At 38.9% G+C, this 17807-nt stretch overlaps 1 protein-coding gene across 1 annotated transcript in view; it reads right to left on the bottom strand.

Moving 5' to 3' along the window:
* Positions 1-622: 622 nt before the first annotated feature.
* LOC134541775 (uncharacterized) overlaps positions 623-17807 on the bottom strand; it is a 106164-nt gene continuing 88979 nt past the window's right edge. The window contains exons 5-7 of the mRNA XM_063385439.1: positions 9882-10026; positions 7059-7291; positions 623-6011 (exon numbers count right to left, since the gene is read on the bottom strand). Coding sequence (XP_063241509.1) covers positions 2268-6011; positions 7059-7291; positions 9882-10026 — 4122 coding nt within the window. The 3' untranslated portion in view covers positions 623-2267. The remainder of the gene's footprint in view (positions 6012-7058; positions 7292-9881; positions 10027-17807) is intronic.

Below are 17807 nucleotides of genomic sequence, written 5' to 3'. Positions count from 1 at the left end.
CGAGCGTGGCACTTTATCATCCCCTTAGTAACAGAAATGCACACCTGACTAGGCGGGCCCCTTAATGACCTTGGTGTCAACAATTCTTTAAAATAAAAAAAATAAAAATTAATTGGGACAGACAAGAAATGTGTCAACACAAAATCGTTAATTATTCTAATGTAGCAAATGAGCAAAAACTTGTTATTGAGTTTGTGTCCATCTTCTTAAAAGTGCAGTTACACATATATTTTACACTTTAAAGAAGATATGGCATGGTTAAACATTTAATTTCCCCCTTTTTTTTTTTTTTTTTCATGCCATCTGCAAATTATATTCAGATATGGATGCATATGTGTAGTTTATGCATATTTTTAAATGCATCAGTTTCACACCATTGCAATAAACTGATATCAGATTTACAAAGTATTTAAATTCAGCCTGTATGTACTTAATTTTACAATTAGACCACATTTAAAAAAAATAATAATTTCAAGTCTGTGAACTGACACACTAAACCATTTTGTTACAAGACAAAAATGTGACTGCAATGATTTGACTCCAGCTTTTGTCAACTATGTACAATTGATACAATTGAACAATTGATAAAGGAGAGAGAGAGAGGAAAAAAAAAAAAAACAAATTAAAAATACTAATACTGTATTTTACACTCATATTTACATGTTAATATAAACAGAGTAAAAAAAAAAAAATATTGTATTGGCGAAAGTTAAAAATTGAAGTACCAACAAAACAGAATAACAAGAAATATATACATCCACATACATCAAAGATATGCACAAGTGTAACAATATTACCCTCAACCACATCTTTTAGCATGTAATTACTTTTACTGTACATATAGAAATTAAAAATGTTAAAATTGATTAACAAATATTTATTTTTTTTCCTTTAAATTTTTGTTGCACCATTGTATGCATGTGCAGTTAAAGTAGTTTCTACTATAAAGGGATATTTTTGTTGCAGGATGTACAATTACGAATATCATACAAAAAATGTATTGGCACACAAAACAGTGATTTCATTAACTGAACAACCCAATTACATGCAGCACTAACGGGTTGGTTATCTTCTGGCTTGTGGTAGTCCACCGAATGTGACGAAGTGACTTAATGTCTACACTAGTTATCTGCATCTTGCAGTACACAAAAACTCATTGGTTTAGGTCAAGGCACTATCTCGCTGGGGTGCTGATGTTTTTCAAAGCTGTTCGTTGTCTAAAGTGTCAAAGCTAAAAAAATCACTTCAGTTCACTTCATCCCAACATATTTTAAAAGAACAGCATTTGTCTCAACATGACTCAGTGGTTGACAAGCTACTGAGGACAATCAATGTCTCAATAGTAAGATGAATAACCAATGTTATCACACACACAAATATATTCACGTTTTCATATAAAATATATGGTACTTTTTATCACATAAAAATTTATTTGTTACATTTAATCTTTCTTTATCACACTTTAAAAGGAACGGATTTCTCCTCCCAAGTACACATATAGCTAACTCATTCATGTTTTTAACTACTGTGTACATATATTGTTCTAAGCATCACCAACTGTAATATAACACACTGTTACAAATAAAATGTTTATTTAGTTAACTAATATAAAACATTCATAATAGATATTTCATTATTTTATTATCACACAGTTTGATGTCTTGTATTTATCATCTTATGAAAAGAGTACACAATAGCTAAACTATCTCCTATAAAAATTAAATTTTAAAGTGTTTTCATGTAAATATAATATTGACGTACTATTTTAAAGATATCTTTAGCACCTGCTTCAAACGTTAAGATTTTCTTATAATTTATTTTCTACATATTTATTGTCAGAGCTATGTAAACAATACAACCATGTTTCTTGTAAATATGCATGGTGTTGGATCAAATAATAACAATGTTGATACTGCTTTGTTTTTAGAAGTAAGTATAAACTCACACTGCCCATGCTAGGATTAAAACCTTTATCAGGCCTGGTTTGTCTTCAGAATATGAGAACCTACTGTAAAGCGACTGTCATGTCACCACCAATTTCTTTGCAATCGTGGAATGTAAAATTTCCAAAATTATAATTAAGTACTAATAGATTAAGTACTAAGAATACTGCAATGTACATAAATAGTGAACAATTATTACTTGATTAATAATTTTCAAGTGAAGGAAATGTTATCTATCTAACTATCACCCACTAAAAATATTTTCTATGTACACTTTTAGCTTCAGGTAACAAGACTTATTAATACATGGGAAAGGGATGGAATTTACATTTTGCCTGTGTTATTACCAGATTTTGTGTCCAGTACAATGTGCGTTATTGTTTGTGTCCTGTTGGGGGTAGATGTTGGGAATGTAACAACTGTGGAATGTTGCTGAGTGTTTTTAACGTCGTCGTTTGACACACTCTCCAGTCCATTCAGCTTTGTGACGTTGCTGGTGTTGGAGTCGTCGAGAAACACCCACTTTTCGAAACTGCTGTTTCGCCCTGGCACACTGTCTTGGGGATATGATCGAGGTGTCAGCGATGAGAAGCTGATGAACTTTCCTGAGCTGGACGTGTTGGCAGCATGGTTACTGACAGGTCCTTGAACTGTGATGAGAGAGGAAGAAGCCTCCGACTTTCTGGGTGGAACCGGAGGTCGTGCCGGCTTTACCTTGTTCTCTTCAACGTGGTTTAAACTCTTAACATTGTCTGGTTGATGAATCCTAGTGGGTATTCGGGATCGTTCGACGTTGCCCATCGAGCCGGCCGTGTTCCGTATAGCGGTGACGGTCACGTTGCTTTTCTGTGCCGCCAAGGCTTGCCCTGTTTGTTTTGTTTCGTTGTCTGTATGTGGTTCACGTCCCGACACAATAGCTTCCACTTCCTTCTGGTCCCCTTTGCTGCCAATCGAATCAGAAGTTAAATTTGAGTCTGCCTGGTCATGAGCACCACCCAGAACGCTGCTTGCTTCTTGAGAAACAGTTTTTGTGTTGCTGGGTGCTTTTCTATCGAGAGGAATGTCGCGAGTATTGTCCGTCGATGTTACGACTTGTATTTCCGTAATGTAGGTCATGGATGGTGATGCTATGTATGACGACGACGTCGATGCAGGTATCGGGGAAGTAGGCAGCTCGGGTGGTTGCTCCCACGTTGAATCATCCTCAAAATTGTCGCTGTACGTAGTAGAATCCGCCGTGGTCATGGCTGTGACGAATGGATCCGTTGCAGACGTGACCAGCATATTGGGGTCCGTATCTAGGTCGGATGAATCTTGTGTTGAGGTGACGTGTATGTTGCTTATACCCACGTTGCTAGATGATATGAGAGGAGACTGTAATGTAGTCCTCTCAGAATGGAAGTGCTGGTTTCTAGGTGTTGAGCTCACAACTTCCGATGCAATGTTGTGAAGTGGCGTGGAGCTGACAATCCTTGAAGGCAGGTTTTCAGATGAAGAAACTGAGCTGAGCATCGTGGACGTACGATCACCTTCACCAGTGGCATTTCCATACCGTTCGTAGGTCGAGGTTGTCGCTGGTAAAATAGTGACCTGGGTTGTTACGTGAGCATCAGGATTCACATGCAGTACCATCTTACGCTGGTGTTCGCGAGCCTCAATCGAGCCCTCACCATCTTCGCTATCATTCTTTGGATCACTTCTTTTCAAAGCACTACTTTCTATGTTTATTCTTGATGGAGAGTCAATAGGTATGAATTTTAAAGCATCCGAGTGTTTTTTCTCTGCCATTATAAAAGATTCGATTATTGATGATGTGTGAATATTAGGACGATCATGTCTAGAAGATATTGTTTCTACTGAGATTTTTCCCTGGACACCTGTGTCAAATTCGGTTGAAGTACTGTTTGGTTTATCAACACCTGTCTTACCTTGTGTGACTTCAGTTGTATTTGTATTCAGGAGAAAACTCTTTTGGTCTGAAAAATTTTGGTTATTTTGCTGCAATGCATCTTCTAAAGTTCCCCAATCTGATGACTTTTTCAGGCGGCGTCTTTGGAACGTGTCCATTGCTCCGTCCAACCTGGGTTCTTTTTTACATGATGAGCCTTCATCACTGTCTTGTGCGGACACTAAGTAGTCTTCGCCCGGTGGCGGCAAGGGAGCTTTCCGTTTCTTTGTACCATGAGGTGTTCCCCCATCAGCCAGATCCAAGGACACTGCTCTTTCTAATATGCTCATTGGCTGCTCGGAGTCCAACCGTGACAGGTCTCCAAGTGAGGCTGCTTTGCGAGTGCTCTCATTTTCCATATCCACAGCCATGTCAGATGGGTTATGATGTATTGTGATGTGTGACGAATTTAGTTCTATTTTTGTCCCACCTTTGTTTTTCCTACTCCTCTTAGCTTCATAGAATTCTTGAGATTTTTTTTCAACATCGGAGTCAGACTCTGTGTTTACATCACTCATGTTGGCATTAATTAAGTCCTGATTTGTCATATCTACTTCATTGGAAACATCTGTGGTCTCTTCGTGCTCTTTCTCACTATTGCTATGTACATTTTTACTAACTTGGGGTGATTGATTTCTCTCCGTTATATTGCTTGCAGCTTCGGTGTTATTTATCTGTACTCCAATGTTACCAAATGATGTAAGAATTTTATCTGCTGTCTGTGCAGGTTTTGGGTTACTGTTTCCCTTGATGCTTATTATTTCTGTTTTGATTTGCTGTGGATGTGTGTGGGTGTAGTTTACAGCTTTAGGACTGTTGTTTCCAGACTCTACAAGTGAGCATTCCACGTCCTCTTCACCCTCTGGAGGCGGTAATGGTGCCTTTCTCTTGGGTGACTTTTTTGGCAACCTTTCACTGCTGTCCGTGTCGTAATTTGGTGCAGATGTCCTTCTGTCTTCCTCGCTTGAACTGTCCCCACTAATGCTGTCCTGTGAGGTGATGTGACTTCTTTCGTGACTGTGCAATGTATTGGGTTTGTTTTCCTCCTGAGAAACCACTGCCCCGGAAGACCTACGATTATTGACCGCTGCTATGGCTGCTCTACGAACTTCTTCAGGAAGGTTTGTTGGAATATTGCTTGAATACTTCATGCTTTCAGTTTTATTGCTCATTTCTTTATTCAATGTATCTTTGCTGTTCTTTGCGATTTCTGCAGCTCTACTGTCACTTGTGAGATGTTTCTGGTGAAGGGAAGATAAATCTTTCTCATTTTGAGCATAAGACTCATCATCTGTTGTCTCAGAAGTGCTTCCACTTTTCTTTCTATCAATGGAGTGAAACTTTTCTTTCAGGTTCTGGAAGCCTTTTGTGATGAGCTGTTTCACATTTGATTCTTTAGCTCCCTCATTACCCATCTCAGAATGACCCTCGGGATCAGAATATTTACCGCTAGCTCCACTGTCGACTTTCGGAACCCTAAAATGACCAGTTGATGTCTTCTTCTGCAACTCAACTGGACCGACATCAATCCCTCTTTCATCGTAAAATGTTTCTGCGATTGGTCTCCGGCCATCCACGACATCAATGTCCATGCTTGGGTGGATGTTACCTTTTGGTCTGTTTTGCTGTTTCCGTGGTGCTGGAGAAACTTCTTCGCTACTTTTTTCTATCATGGAGTTCTGCTCATTCTGATGCTTCTCAGGTTCTGCCACCCCATTCTTCCTGGGACTTTCCGTTGACCTCATCTTGGGTGTTTCAGCACTGTCACTCGGTCTCATGGTGTTGCCTGCATTTGGATCGGGCAGAACTCTGACTCCAAACTTCTGGAACTTGCTGAGCGTGCCACCATCTTCAGGACTGTGTGCTTCTGGTGATGCTTGCGAGCTCCTCTTCGTCCTCTCAGGTTTCACCACAGCGGGCTCCATGCCTTGCTGAGGCACTGCAGCTTTCTCGAGGCCGGCATTCTCTCGCCGAGCCTCGACAGTGCCCGGGGATGATGAAAGCTTCAGGGTTGGATAATCTCCTGCACCTAAATCATCGAGGCCTTCGGGTTTGATTGTTCGTGGTGACTTTGTGATGCCCTCCATTTGTTGCATTCTCTTCAGACTGTCTTTGCCAATCTACACAAACAGAAAGAAAACATTGAAACAGAGAAATATGTATTTTTTTTATGCCTTAGTGTATATCATATAAAGTGGGAACTTGATAGGTATCTTAACTTCCTTAAAATAAATTTTTTTCCCTTATGAGTTTTACAGCAGTAGTGTACAACTTGTAATATTGTAGTTTTAGTGTGACCACAGTCCTAATGTGTAACATTGATGTAAACTTGTATTAACTAGTGCATTGTAAATAATTAATGATATCTCTGATACATCATTTTTCATCAGTCTACATTCAAGTATTAACTCTATTAATACAACTCTATTTGAATTTACCCTACATTTATGAGTTTAAAGCCATTTAGACCAATAATTAGAATTAATTTTTAAACATTTTATTTTAGTAAGCGATATTACATCAATTTCCTGAAGTTGATTGTGATTGACATCTTTTAAAATTTTTACTAATGGTATATCTAAGGATGGATGGATGGTTGGGGATATATATATATATATATATCTCCAACCATCCATCCATCCTTCCTTAGATATACCATTAGTATATATATATATATATATATATATATATATATATATATATATATATATATATGTATGTATGTATATATGTGTATATATATACACATATACATATATACACACACACATATATATATATACACACACACACACACACACATACATAAACACAGTATAATGGTAGTTAAAACAAGTTGTAAAAAGCTGTCTTATTGAAAGAAAAAATACAGTTGAGAGCTGCTGTCCCAAAAATAATCATTACGGAATTGTACCCATAAAATGTGAAAAATACATAACCCAGTAGGTAACGGGTAACACTGAACTGAGATGAACACTAACAGTAACGATACTCCATGCATAGTAAAAATGTTGGCAGTGCAGTAGTGCAACCTGATAGACAAGGTCATCTGAATGCACGTGATATAATTACTCCTGAATTACAGAGCAGGAAGGCTGGATTGAAGACCTTTTCACTAGACTGGTTACATACGCTAGCAAGGACAGCTTGTTTGCACTTGGTCTCACCTGAGCCAAATCAGCAATGGACTGGCTCCTGTAGAAAGGATGGCAGATTCTGTCGCCGAATGCTGCGTTGGAACCCGACATCCTCTTTGTCCGGATGAGCGTGCTCGGGCGTGACGAGGTAGCATTTTCAACTTCCAACTGCACCTCGTACGGCGACGCGTAGCTCAGGATTGTGAGAGCGTCTTCAAACACCATGTGGCGAAAACTGATGCGCACACTGTCGATCCTGTCCCCTGCGACATGTCACAAGGAAATCAGATTAATATTGTTCATAGTGCACACCCTTGCGAATGATGGAGGAGGGGGTTTATACTCTTTGATTCAGTGGTGGTCCTAAACTTTGCAGGGCTCTGGGCTATTAACTTTTAGGGAGGCCCACCCCTGGAAAATTTGAGAAATAACTCTTTCAATCTAAATTTTAAGATATCTAGGAACTTAATTTTTGATGATAGTTTTGCTAATTTATCTTAAATTTTAATATTCTTCACTTGATAAATTATCCTTTGGTCAATTTTATAAATGCTTATAATCAAATTTAGGTGGAATCGGTAAATATCTGTGGCAATAAAATATTTGAAACGTTTCTAATATGAAATTGTGAATTGCAATTGTTATTGACCAGTACTTTAATTTACACGCTAGTAAAATTTTAATTTTCCTTTGCCCATTAATGTCCACATTTTTAACAGATAATTAGACGAAGAAGTAAAACAAAAATGGAAAGCACCAGCACGGGGCCTGCTAATTGCAGGGCCCTGTGCGATTTTGCCCCATCCTGCCCGGGACCCTACTACCCTTCATTCCTGAACGTGGCAGTGACGGAGTGAAATTAATGATATAATAAAGTGTAACTTGAGGAAACCCTCTTTACCTCTGCAACATCATGTTCTAAATTAGGGTTTCCAAACTCTTACTTAAGCCAATTTGCGTGAGTTTTCAGTATGCCATACAAAACATTTGTTTTCTGCCTCACCAATTTAGTTGGAAAGCTAACAGGTGTATTACAATACACATTACTATAAAAAAAAAACACTTCAAAAATTAATTCATACATACAGTACAGAAAAGACTATAAAATGTGTTCCTGCAAAATAAACAGTTCATTTTTTTACACTATGAAACTAACATTGCCAATCTGAAAAGTTTAATTATTGTTATTAAAAATCAGAAATGGATAATTGACAGTGCACATTCTAGTGGACATCACACTTTATGGCTATGAAATAAGTAAATTTTATATTACTTTTATTAAATATTATAAAATAATTATACATTAATATATAATTATACCATAAGATTATTACCACCCAAAAAAAAAAAAAAAGTAGTTTGGTCACAATAAAAATAAATAAAATTATCTTAGGAATTCAGCCATAGAAACTCAAGGGCCAGCTGAAGATGCACACTTGACAATTTTAGCTAGTGGTTTAAAATATAATTTATTTAAATTATTACTTTGTAAGGAAAAGATGTGCATTCTGGCATTTAATGATGCCACACCACTTAGTAATTTCAATTACATAATCAGATAAAAAAAATGCCATATATAGGAAAACAGAAATGTTTGGTATGTAATGGTTCTGCATCACATAGCCAAGATTATCCCCTGCCGGCATGATCCTGTGGCACATGATGCTCGCTAGTACATCGGAAGATCCTGCCCAAACAAAAACTCGAATATCACAATGCAAACAAATTTTGTCAGGTCCTCGGTAAATTTTTTAAATTTGTATTCAATTTACAATCATAATGCATTCTTATATCACAAGTTCTTGTTATCTGCAGGATCTATTGCCATAAAAAATTAAAACAGCAAGCATCATGTACCACAGGATCAAGGGATAAACTTGGATACGTGATACCGCACTGTCACCAAATTTTCAATACACACACCATATTACAGTCGTAACGGAGTTTAATGAAATACGGTGCAAGGTCTTTCAGCAGACTCGCTCGGGACCTCAACCATGCCGAATCAGCAATTTTGGTGAATTATCTAACAATAGAGCTTTGATGGGAATACCAAGTGTAGAAATGTGAAATGTAACTTGCTAGAAAAAAAGAAAAATCTTTACTTAAATGAAAACTGACAGTAACAATAAACTCGGAATAAACTAAAAACATTGTCAGTGCGGCCAAGTTAAACAGCCTGAATCCACCAATCTATTTATGCCAGGCCTTTACCAAAGAATGCCGGGTTCAAAACCTTTCACTGTACTAAAGGGTTTTTAATTTTGTACGTGGCATATTTACTGTTGCTTAGTGTAATGGCTTGATAAACAACTAAGAGAGTTATTTTAGCCAACAACGTAATCTAAGCGTGATTCAAAATGCATGCATACACTACGTAGTGTGTCTAATTCTAAGATTGCAGTGTGCATTTTAATGGGCATTTACTCTCTCTTTCCAATGCATGATATAAGCTATTAAAACTATCCTCGTTTCAGGGTGCTTTGTTGCCAACATACCCAAATAACACAAATGTTTTTGAGACAGCTTTATAATATGACAAAAAATTTTTTAATAATGTAGAAGAAAATTATTTTCAAAAGGATAATTTGGAACGAGAATTATGAAAATAAATTTTCTTCTTGTATTTCACCAAGAGCATCGTCTAATGATATTCAATTATTACTTTTAAAAATTGTATCTGAAGACACCATCTTGGTTTCAACCACTTTTGCCATCAGAATATTTTGTGTCATTTAATATTAAATATTTTGGCTGTGTTTGACCAGAGTACATATTTAATGAAATGCTTTGGTATTGGCAGTTACCGACTCTTACAAATAGTTTCTCCTGTGAAATAATAATCATCCTCACCAGGCGTGATGCGTCCAGATTCAGATGCTGGCCCGCGATGCAGGACATCCTTGATGTATATGCCATCCCGCATGTTGCCGCATATGTTGAAGCCGAGCCCTGTGAAGTCGTGACTGCGCAGTGCCACAACATTCACTTGTGGCTCCTGAAAACACACAGCGTCACGAAACTTGGGTGCAGTGCAAGCACCACTACGTTCACACTTGACTGCTGGAGTTGTTAAAAAAAATTATACCAATACTTATCATCAGTAAATAATCTTTCCCTTTCTTTTTTGAAAAATACTGAAAAATAATATTCCTCAGGCATGCAAACAATTCAAGTTCAATTATGTCATACATACGACTTTTTTTGATGACTAGAGACAGTAGATTTATTTACCAAAACCGAAACATATTTAATTTGCTATCTCCCAAGTTACACTAGTGTTTGAATCAATGTGTGTCTGATCCTACAAAACTAAGTATGTAGTATACTACAAACACTGTTATGTGTAAATTTTGCCAAAAGAAAAATATCTTTAAAAATAATAAATAAAAGATTTTATGCAAAGGAAAGTATTTTCTCATAACTCATAAGACATCCCATTTTAACACTGACCTTTATTTCAAGAGAGACATATTAAGAGGTTTTATCCTGTCTCCCACCACACTTTGTAGGGAAAAAAGGGACATTTTTAATGTGTGTTTGAGCAGTGTAAATATGTACTTCCAGTTTAAATATATATTTCCAGATCCATCGCAAAATCCTGAACAGGATATTTTTAATTGAATTTCCATATTTGCAGACAGAATCACTGATGGAATCATAAAACAGGTTTAAACAGGTTTTTTTTTACAATAAAAACCAAAAGGCCTGAGCTGGCCCAAGGTCAAGAGATGGTGCATCGTCTTTTTTATTTACATCCTGGAGAAACTCTTAAGAGGCCAAGTTGTCTGCATTTATTTGCTCAGTATCAGCCAGAATTGTTAATGTGCAGCTGCCTGTGTTTTGGAGACTCTATTGCAGATTTGAAATTTTTTGGTGGAGGAGGAAGGGGCAATTCTTCTTAAAAGTCCTTGCACATGGATAATGTGAACATTTTCTTTAAACATAAGGATATATTTATTTATTTTATTTATATTTATGACATGCACACCAACACTTGTTAAGTTAAAGAGATTGCAAGTGTGTGCAGACAGCTGCAAAGAACAGTAATAATACAACGAATATCACAAAGAATAAAAAACAAATAATGGACACGGACACATACATATGTACATTCAAACCCTACCAGAAAAGTTAATTGACAATAACATAAATTTATAATTTTTATAATACATAAATGGGTACATAATATCCATTTAAGAGTACCTACACTAGTTATTGGAAGTATTAAGATATAGTTATTTTGGTAGACAAATAAATAGCTACATATTGGTAATTCTAAATGGGTTACTAAAAACAGAATTAAATTACTATGTAATTAGTTTTATTTACATGTTGGTCATACCTATTGTAGTCCTTAAACATAAAGAGTAAGTTGTTTGAATTTTATATAACTATTTTAGTTTTGAAATGTTTCATAATGATGATGAAGAAGAATTTGTGTGATATTGTTTCCTCAAAATTGCATACAAAAAATAAATTACTAATGGAGTTCTATTCCGGTAAGAAAAATTGTGAACAAACATTATCAGCTGAGGAATATTAAACTTTACTGGCCTATCCTATGTCTGGCAAGTAACTAATGTTTGTTAACATGAATAGGTAGAGTCAAAGGTTGTTAGAATAGCAAATGCTAGTTTTTTTTCTTGTATCATAGGTTTCAGGAATATGATTTCAGGTATCAAATTTGATTTGCACTATTTTAGGTATTTGTTTTGCAGCTGTCCACTGATGGTGAGATATCAATTTTTTGATTTCTCTTTTTCATACTCTTCCAAGCAGCTGATGAGATATGATTTTTTTTTGTGCTATGGCAGCGCAGTGAGTTGTAGAACCATAAGATCCTATGAAAAAAGCAAGCAACAGTCTGCCGACTTCTACTCTGGACTATAATGTCTTACTGTCATGACCACTGTACATTACCAACCTGTAAGTTCTAAAGTTTTCAATATGGATTTTTTTTCAGGGTTTTTGATTGTACAAGTGTTCAATACTGAATCAGAAAATATAGGACCGACCTGTGGGAAATTTATATAGTAATAGTCCACTCCCATTCAGCACACAATGTTTCAGAAACATTTCAGAGATGTAATGCTATATTACTCGAACTTTGTAATGTCCACTCGAATTTTTTGCATGCACGCTACGTAGTGGTTGAGAATCCAAGGTTAAAGTTAAGGTTTTATGTTTCTCAATCCTAGTGAGGTTACTGCCAAGAACCTGAGGTTCTTGTGGCAGGATGTTCTCTACGACGGCTTGCTGTTGCCTTCAGCAGATAATTACAGAGAAAGGCTCCTAATTAAAGTGCACACGTGGCAATGATGACTATGATGTTGAACAGCTCTACGCTATCACCACAGGTAAGCATGCGACACGTAACCTGGTGGCACGGCATGACACTGCTATCAATTTTTGTTAGTTGATAGTTGATTAATGTATTTTATCATCTGGAGACTAACCTGCTTCACTACTATTAGGAAATCTGAAGCCCTAGAGTTATTTACAGTAAATTTGTGTAACAATAAATAAAAGGTAATTATTTCTAAGAGAAAGTATTGTTTGAATTTGCTGAAACGATGTTGGTATTGTAAATATTAAACAAATACAATGTAACATTGGACATATCTTCTGCCATCAATTGGACTGGTGTTTAGTGATGGGTGCAAGATGGGTTTTGTTTTTGGGGGATGGGGGAAAATAGAGGGGATACAATGTCCCCCCTCCCCCCAAAGTATTGAAAATATTTGTAAAATATCAGTGAAGACAGTATGTAGGTACTGGGTGAGAAGCTACCTCGCCTATGGCTTCTACAGTAGGCCCATATGTTAGCGTGTTAGTGTCAGCAGTAATGTATTTTTTTTTTACAATACATGTGTACAATTTTAATATTTTTTTTTTATTTTTTTTTCACCTCTCCCTTTTTTTTTGGTGGGAAAATATTCCTGTGTTTAACACTGCTGGTGTGACAACAATGAAAGAGTTGCGGCGCTGAAATCACCGAAGCTGTCCTGTATTGGTTCGAGGGAGGAGGCTCGCAGTGTCGCATGAGGCGGGCGGGCGAGGGGGGGGGGGGGGCTAGCCCCCCCCCCCTCCTGTCCTTGGGCGAGGCGTGCAAGCAGCTCGGCCTACACTCGCGCGCCTGCAGCTGGGAGGAGCCGGGCTTGCCCCGCGTGCACGGAATAGCCAAACAGACGGCGCAGCCCGTGTTCGGAGGAGAAGGACGACGTGCCGATGGCGAAAGGACACCGCCGGACTCCTAACTGCGCGTCACATTCCAGCGAGAGTCTCGCGCAGGAGGAGAAGGGGTCGGGGGTGTCGCCGTATTGGGGAGGCCATGCCTCCACGTCCGCCCAAGCAGCCACTGCGTCGACACACGCCGTAAGCGGTCCTCGCGTGTGTTCGTGGGTGCGATACCAACACCGGGGTATGACTCTAGTTTATGAGCATCGAGTCCTCCACCAAGCCAGGGCGTAGTCGGTGAGGGGAGACCGAGTTTCGTCACTAACCCGCTCAAAATTACAAAGTGTTGGCTCAACTCATGATCACTGAATATGCCAAATCGGAGTAGCCTTCTCTTTAAACACGATTAGATTGTAATCAGAAGAAATGGTAGTGCAGGGATATACTACCTATCTACATTTCCTGAGTGGCATTTTTTTTATAAAATAATTTCAGGTTAAAATGTCCCCCAGGGTTTCCAAACCCCAGAAATAAAGGCCTATCCAAATATCGTCTCCCACCCCAACCCTATTTCACATATCCCGACTGCGCCCCACGTTACCAAGGAGAAGCCTAATATGTACATGCAGCTCTGTCCCTGCCCGAAAACGCCCGAACAATTCACCTTCGGCCAACCTCGGGATTTGTTTTATTTTTGCGCAGGAAAAAAGAATTCATATATTAAAAGTGGTCGCTTAGGTTAGCCACATTAAAACACTTTAAATACTATGGACGGTTAGTTAGGTTAGTATAGCTACATTAAAATAAACAGAGAAATATAAATATGTATATATAAATGAACCCGAGGTTGGCCGAAGGTGAATATTCGGGCGTGTTCGGGCAGGGACAGAGCTTGATGTACATCTTAGGCTTCCCGTTACCAAGTGGTTGGGAGCCGTCTCCCCCAGTATCTGTGCATGACCGCGCCGGGGACCCGGACTAAGCGCGCAGCTGGGTGGTCGAGTTCTGGGTCGAGTTAATATCGCACTCCTGAGTGGAGCAATTTCACGTCATCATTCGTACTGCCCTAATGTCGTCCCTTCCAAAAATATTTAAAAAAAAATGAAGGTACTTCCAAAAAAAAATTAATAACTGAAACCCACGGAGTGATGATGGTATTTTAACGTAATTATCCGCATAAAAAAATCCCTCTTTCTGAAGACTAAAAAAAATATCTTACATGATTCTCGACTTCCCTGGGGAAAAACTCGTTCCCTTACCAAAGCCTCTGCTCTTCTCTGTGTGCTAGGCCGGAAGAGTTCTTTCATTTGAGGTTCATTTACGTGGCTGTATTTCATTTAAAGTAGCGTCTTACTTATTAACGGAAGAGACTTGTCTATTAGGTTCCAACAATATCTGTACGTCGGTAACTACCCGGAAGATATTTTGAAACAATAGTTTGTGAAGATTAGTTACAAATTTTTTCCAACTACGGAAACTTGCTCCTTGTTTTATTTATTATTTCACTTCGGAAGAGGGGGAACTGCCCCCTCTCCCCCCAATTGCCTCTGGATACTGTCCATGCTACGTCTGTGAAACTACCTACCACTTTCTCACAAGTGGATGCTGAAACTCAGTAGCCAAGTGAATGTTGGCAACAGCATTCAATCTCTCCCGAAACATGGTGGAAATAAGAGCATTCTAGCAGTAGCAAAAAATACTACAGGGAAGTACGAGCGAGATAAAGAGGGTGGAATTCCTGCCGCTTCTACCCGCAACCCCTCCCACAATGCCTTGCACTCTCTCTTGGGGGCTGTATCTGCTCTCGAGTCATCGTACTCGCCCTAGCACTCATGTTGCAAAATTTATTTACTGAAGGAGAGACAGTTCGTTTAATGTTCTGCAGATATTATCACGTCTTGATATACGCATCTCAAAAATGTATTGCCTTTGCTGTACAATCACAAATATTCTCCAACATACACACATATGTTTGAATTGATGTTTTGTTACGATGGGCAGTAGTTTGAGCAATTCGTATTTTAAGCTTTGCAAGCTGCAAGGTTTCTACAATTCGATTCGGACCGAGACACGCCCCCTGTTTGTTGTTGGAGAAAATGGCGCACTCTGAATCCATATTTCTTTTTTTTTTTTTTTTAAATCCACTGAAGCCATTCCTTTAGCGATTCTTGCAACTATTAAACATATTCATAAAAAACATTCGCGGAGTTATGCTTACTTTCACTCTCCAGTCGCCTTAAAGGCGTTCAACGTTTCGAGCTGAACTGGTCTGGCCTCCCCAACGAGGTTGACAGCATCTGCATAGGTCGAACTCCAGATGAGAAATGTCGACTGCTTTCAGCCGTCGTTACGTGCGCCACAGGTGTTTCGATCCTGGACAAGTTTGCCGAAGTTACGAGTGAGTCAGACGTTAGCGAGAAGTCACGAATTTAAGAGCAACCACTTGAAAATTAAAACGCTCCACTCAATCCTTCAAAGAATAAATTAATAATCATAACTATTAAAAGCTTAAAATAAAGTTAAATAAAGAAGGACTGCTCTTGTTCGGCACAGCTCGGTTCGGAAAATCCGGCACTCGTATGAATGCATTCTTTCAAATGACACGCCGGAAAAGTAAGTTAAATAAAATTCTTCTATTGCAAAAATTTAAATCCGCAAAACAAAACTTTATTCACAACAAGCCCTACAAAATCAATATAATTACGTTATCGTTTTCGCTATAATAAGTGAGGAGTTTTCGGGAATAATGGCCTAAGTGCTATAGTTTTTTTTCTTTAAAGAAAATCTAAAATTTATCATTTAAGGATGTCCTAACTGCAAAAAAAAATATTTCAACACTATAGAGAATGACCTAAGTTTTTTTTTATCAGATGTGTATTGCATTGTCATCAAGTTCTGAGCAATGTTCAAAGTTTCAAGTCTCTAGCTTATCGGAAAGTTAGTTTAAAATAGACTGCAAAATTTGTACCGAACAAACAGACAAGGAAGCGAGCTAGTAAAAAAAGTTGTAAAATGCAGAAAGATTTCGCTGCTGTGTTTATTTATTTTTATAGTAACGGCATAATATTTTTAAAATAGTATTATTTAAATATTTCAATGTGTAATACACAACTTATCAAATTTTAAGAATCGTGCGTGGATAGCACTGAACTGTACAATGCCATGAAGACGCGCATATCCTGGCTTGGCGCTCACGTGGCAGCACCCTTGAGGCGAGACTCCGCCTGGCGATGAAGCGAAGAACTCTCAGCGGTGACCGTGGCGTGTGGGGGCAGGGAAGCCTCAGACGTACATCAAGCTCTGTCCCTGCCCGAACACGCCCGAATATTCACCTTCGGCCAACCTCGGGTTCATTTATATTTATATTTCTCTGTTTATTTTAATGTAGCTATACTAACCTAACTAACCGTCCATAGTTTTTTAAAGTGTTTTAATGTAGCTAACCTAACCGACCACTTTTAATATTTGAATTCATTTTTCCTGCGCAAAAATAAAACAAATCCCGAAGTTGGCCGAAGGTGAATATTCGGGCGTGTTCGGGCTGGGGAGAGAGCTTGATGTACATCTCAGGCTTCTCGTGGCGGCACGGCGGGGCGGGGTTTACCCGAGACACAGTCGCCCGCGGCCGCGGAGGGCATGTACATCCCGGCGGGGGTCCGTCGGACCACAAAAAAGTCACCGCTGCTAAGAAACTGGACTGTGACAAAATGCGACCAGGTTTTCCACGGTCGACATCACAATGTCGGTGGGGGGGTCCACTGGCCGCACGGCTTCTCAAGTCGCGGAGGACGTTATTTCACGCCAGCAAGAGTGGACGGGCGGGTTTCGCCGCTAACTCCCTCCAGGGGGCCGTCACTGAGGCGCGGTGCAAGACACCACAGAGGGCTTTTTCTTACCGTAACGCATACATGATAAAAATGACGTTTTATCGTTTTGGGCACTAGTTTGAGACCATTGAGCTACCCCTCCCATCTCTCCCGCAAACACGTATCTCTGCATCCGCCCACGCAAGGGAACTATTTCGTCAACCACGACTCCGGCACGCGGCCTCGCGACGCCCTGTCCTCGCCCAGAAGAGGAAACGACTGTCTAGACAAACATTCGTGAAGGTGGCCGCCCTGGGCGTGGGCCACTCGCCCCGCCTTCAGCAGTCGTCCCGGGTGGACGGGCAGTGTGGCCAACCAAACAGCGCGCGACACGTGAACCCTCTCCCTTTGGGAAGTAAAGATGAGCGGTTGCGAGTTTTGCTGGTTGTTGGTTAACTCGGCCACCACGAGGAGAGAGAGAGAAAGAGAGAGAGAGAGAGAGAGAGAGAGAGAGTGAGAGGAAAAAAAACAGAAACTGAAATCATACGTAATTGCTAAATCATTTATTTTGAAACTAATTAACAGTTTTTTTTTTAATTTATCTAAACATAGTATTTAGTTATAAAGAAACACAGGTGCACATGTACGTTGTTTACATGAAATATTAGTTGTTAAAAGTATCATTTCAAGCTCTTCACCCTTGTACACGGTTAGACATTACAGTAAATTTCTACGCTTATCAGCGAAGAAGGCTGAAGAACAATAAACGAAGACTTCTTTGTAATTTCAGGTA

This window comes from Bacillus rossius (assembly GCF_032445375.1).
Source record: "Bacillus rossius redtenbacheri isolate Brsri chromosome 4 unlocalized genomic scaffold, Brsri_v3 Brsri_v3_scf4_2, whole genome shotgun sequence".
Taxonomy (NCBI): domain Eukaryota; kingdom Metazoa; phylum Arthropoda; class Insecta; order Phasmatodea; family Bacillidae; genus Bacillus; species Bacillus rossius.
Note: the sequence above shows the minus strand (reverse complement) of the source record. Positions and strands in the feature narration are given on the sequence as shown.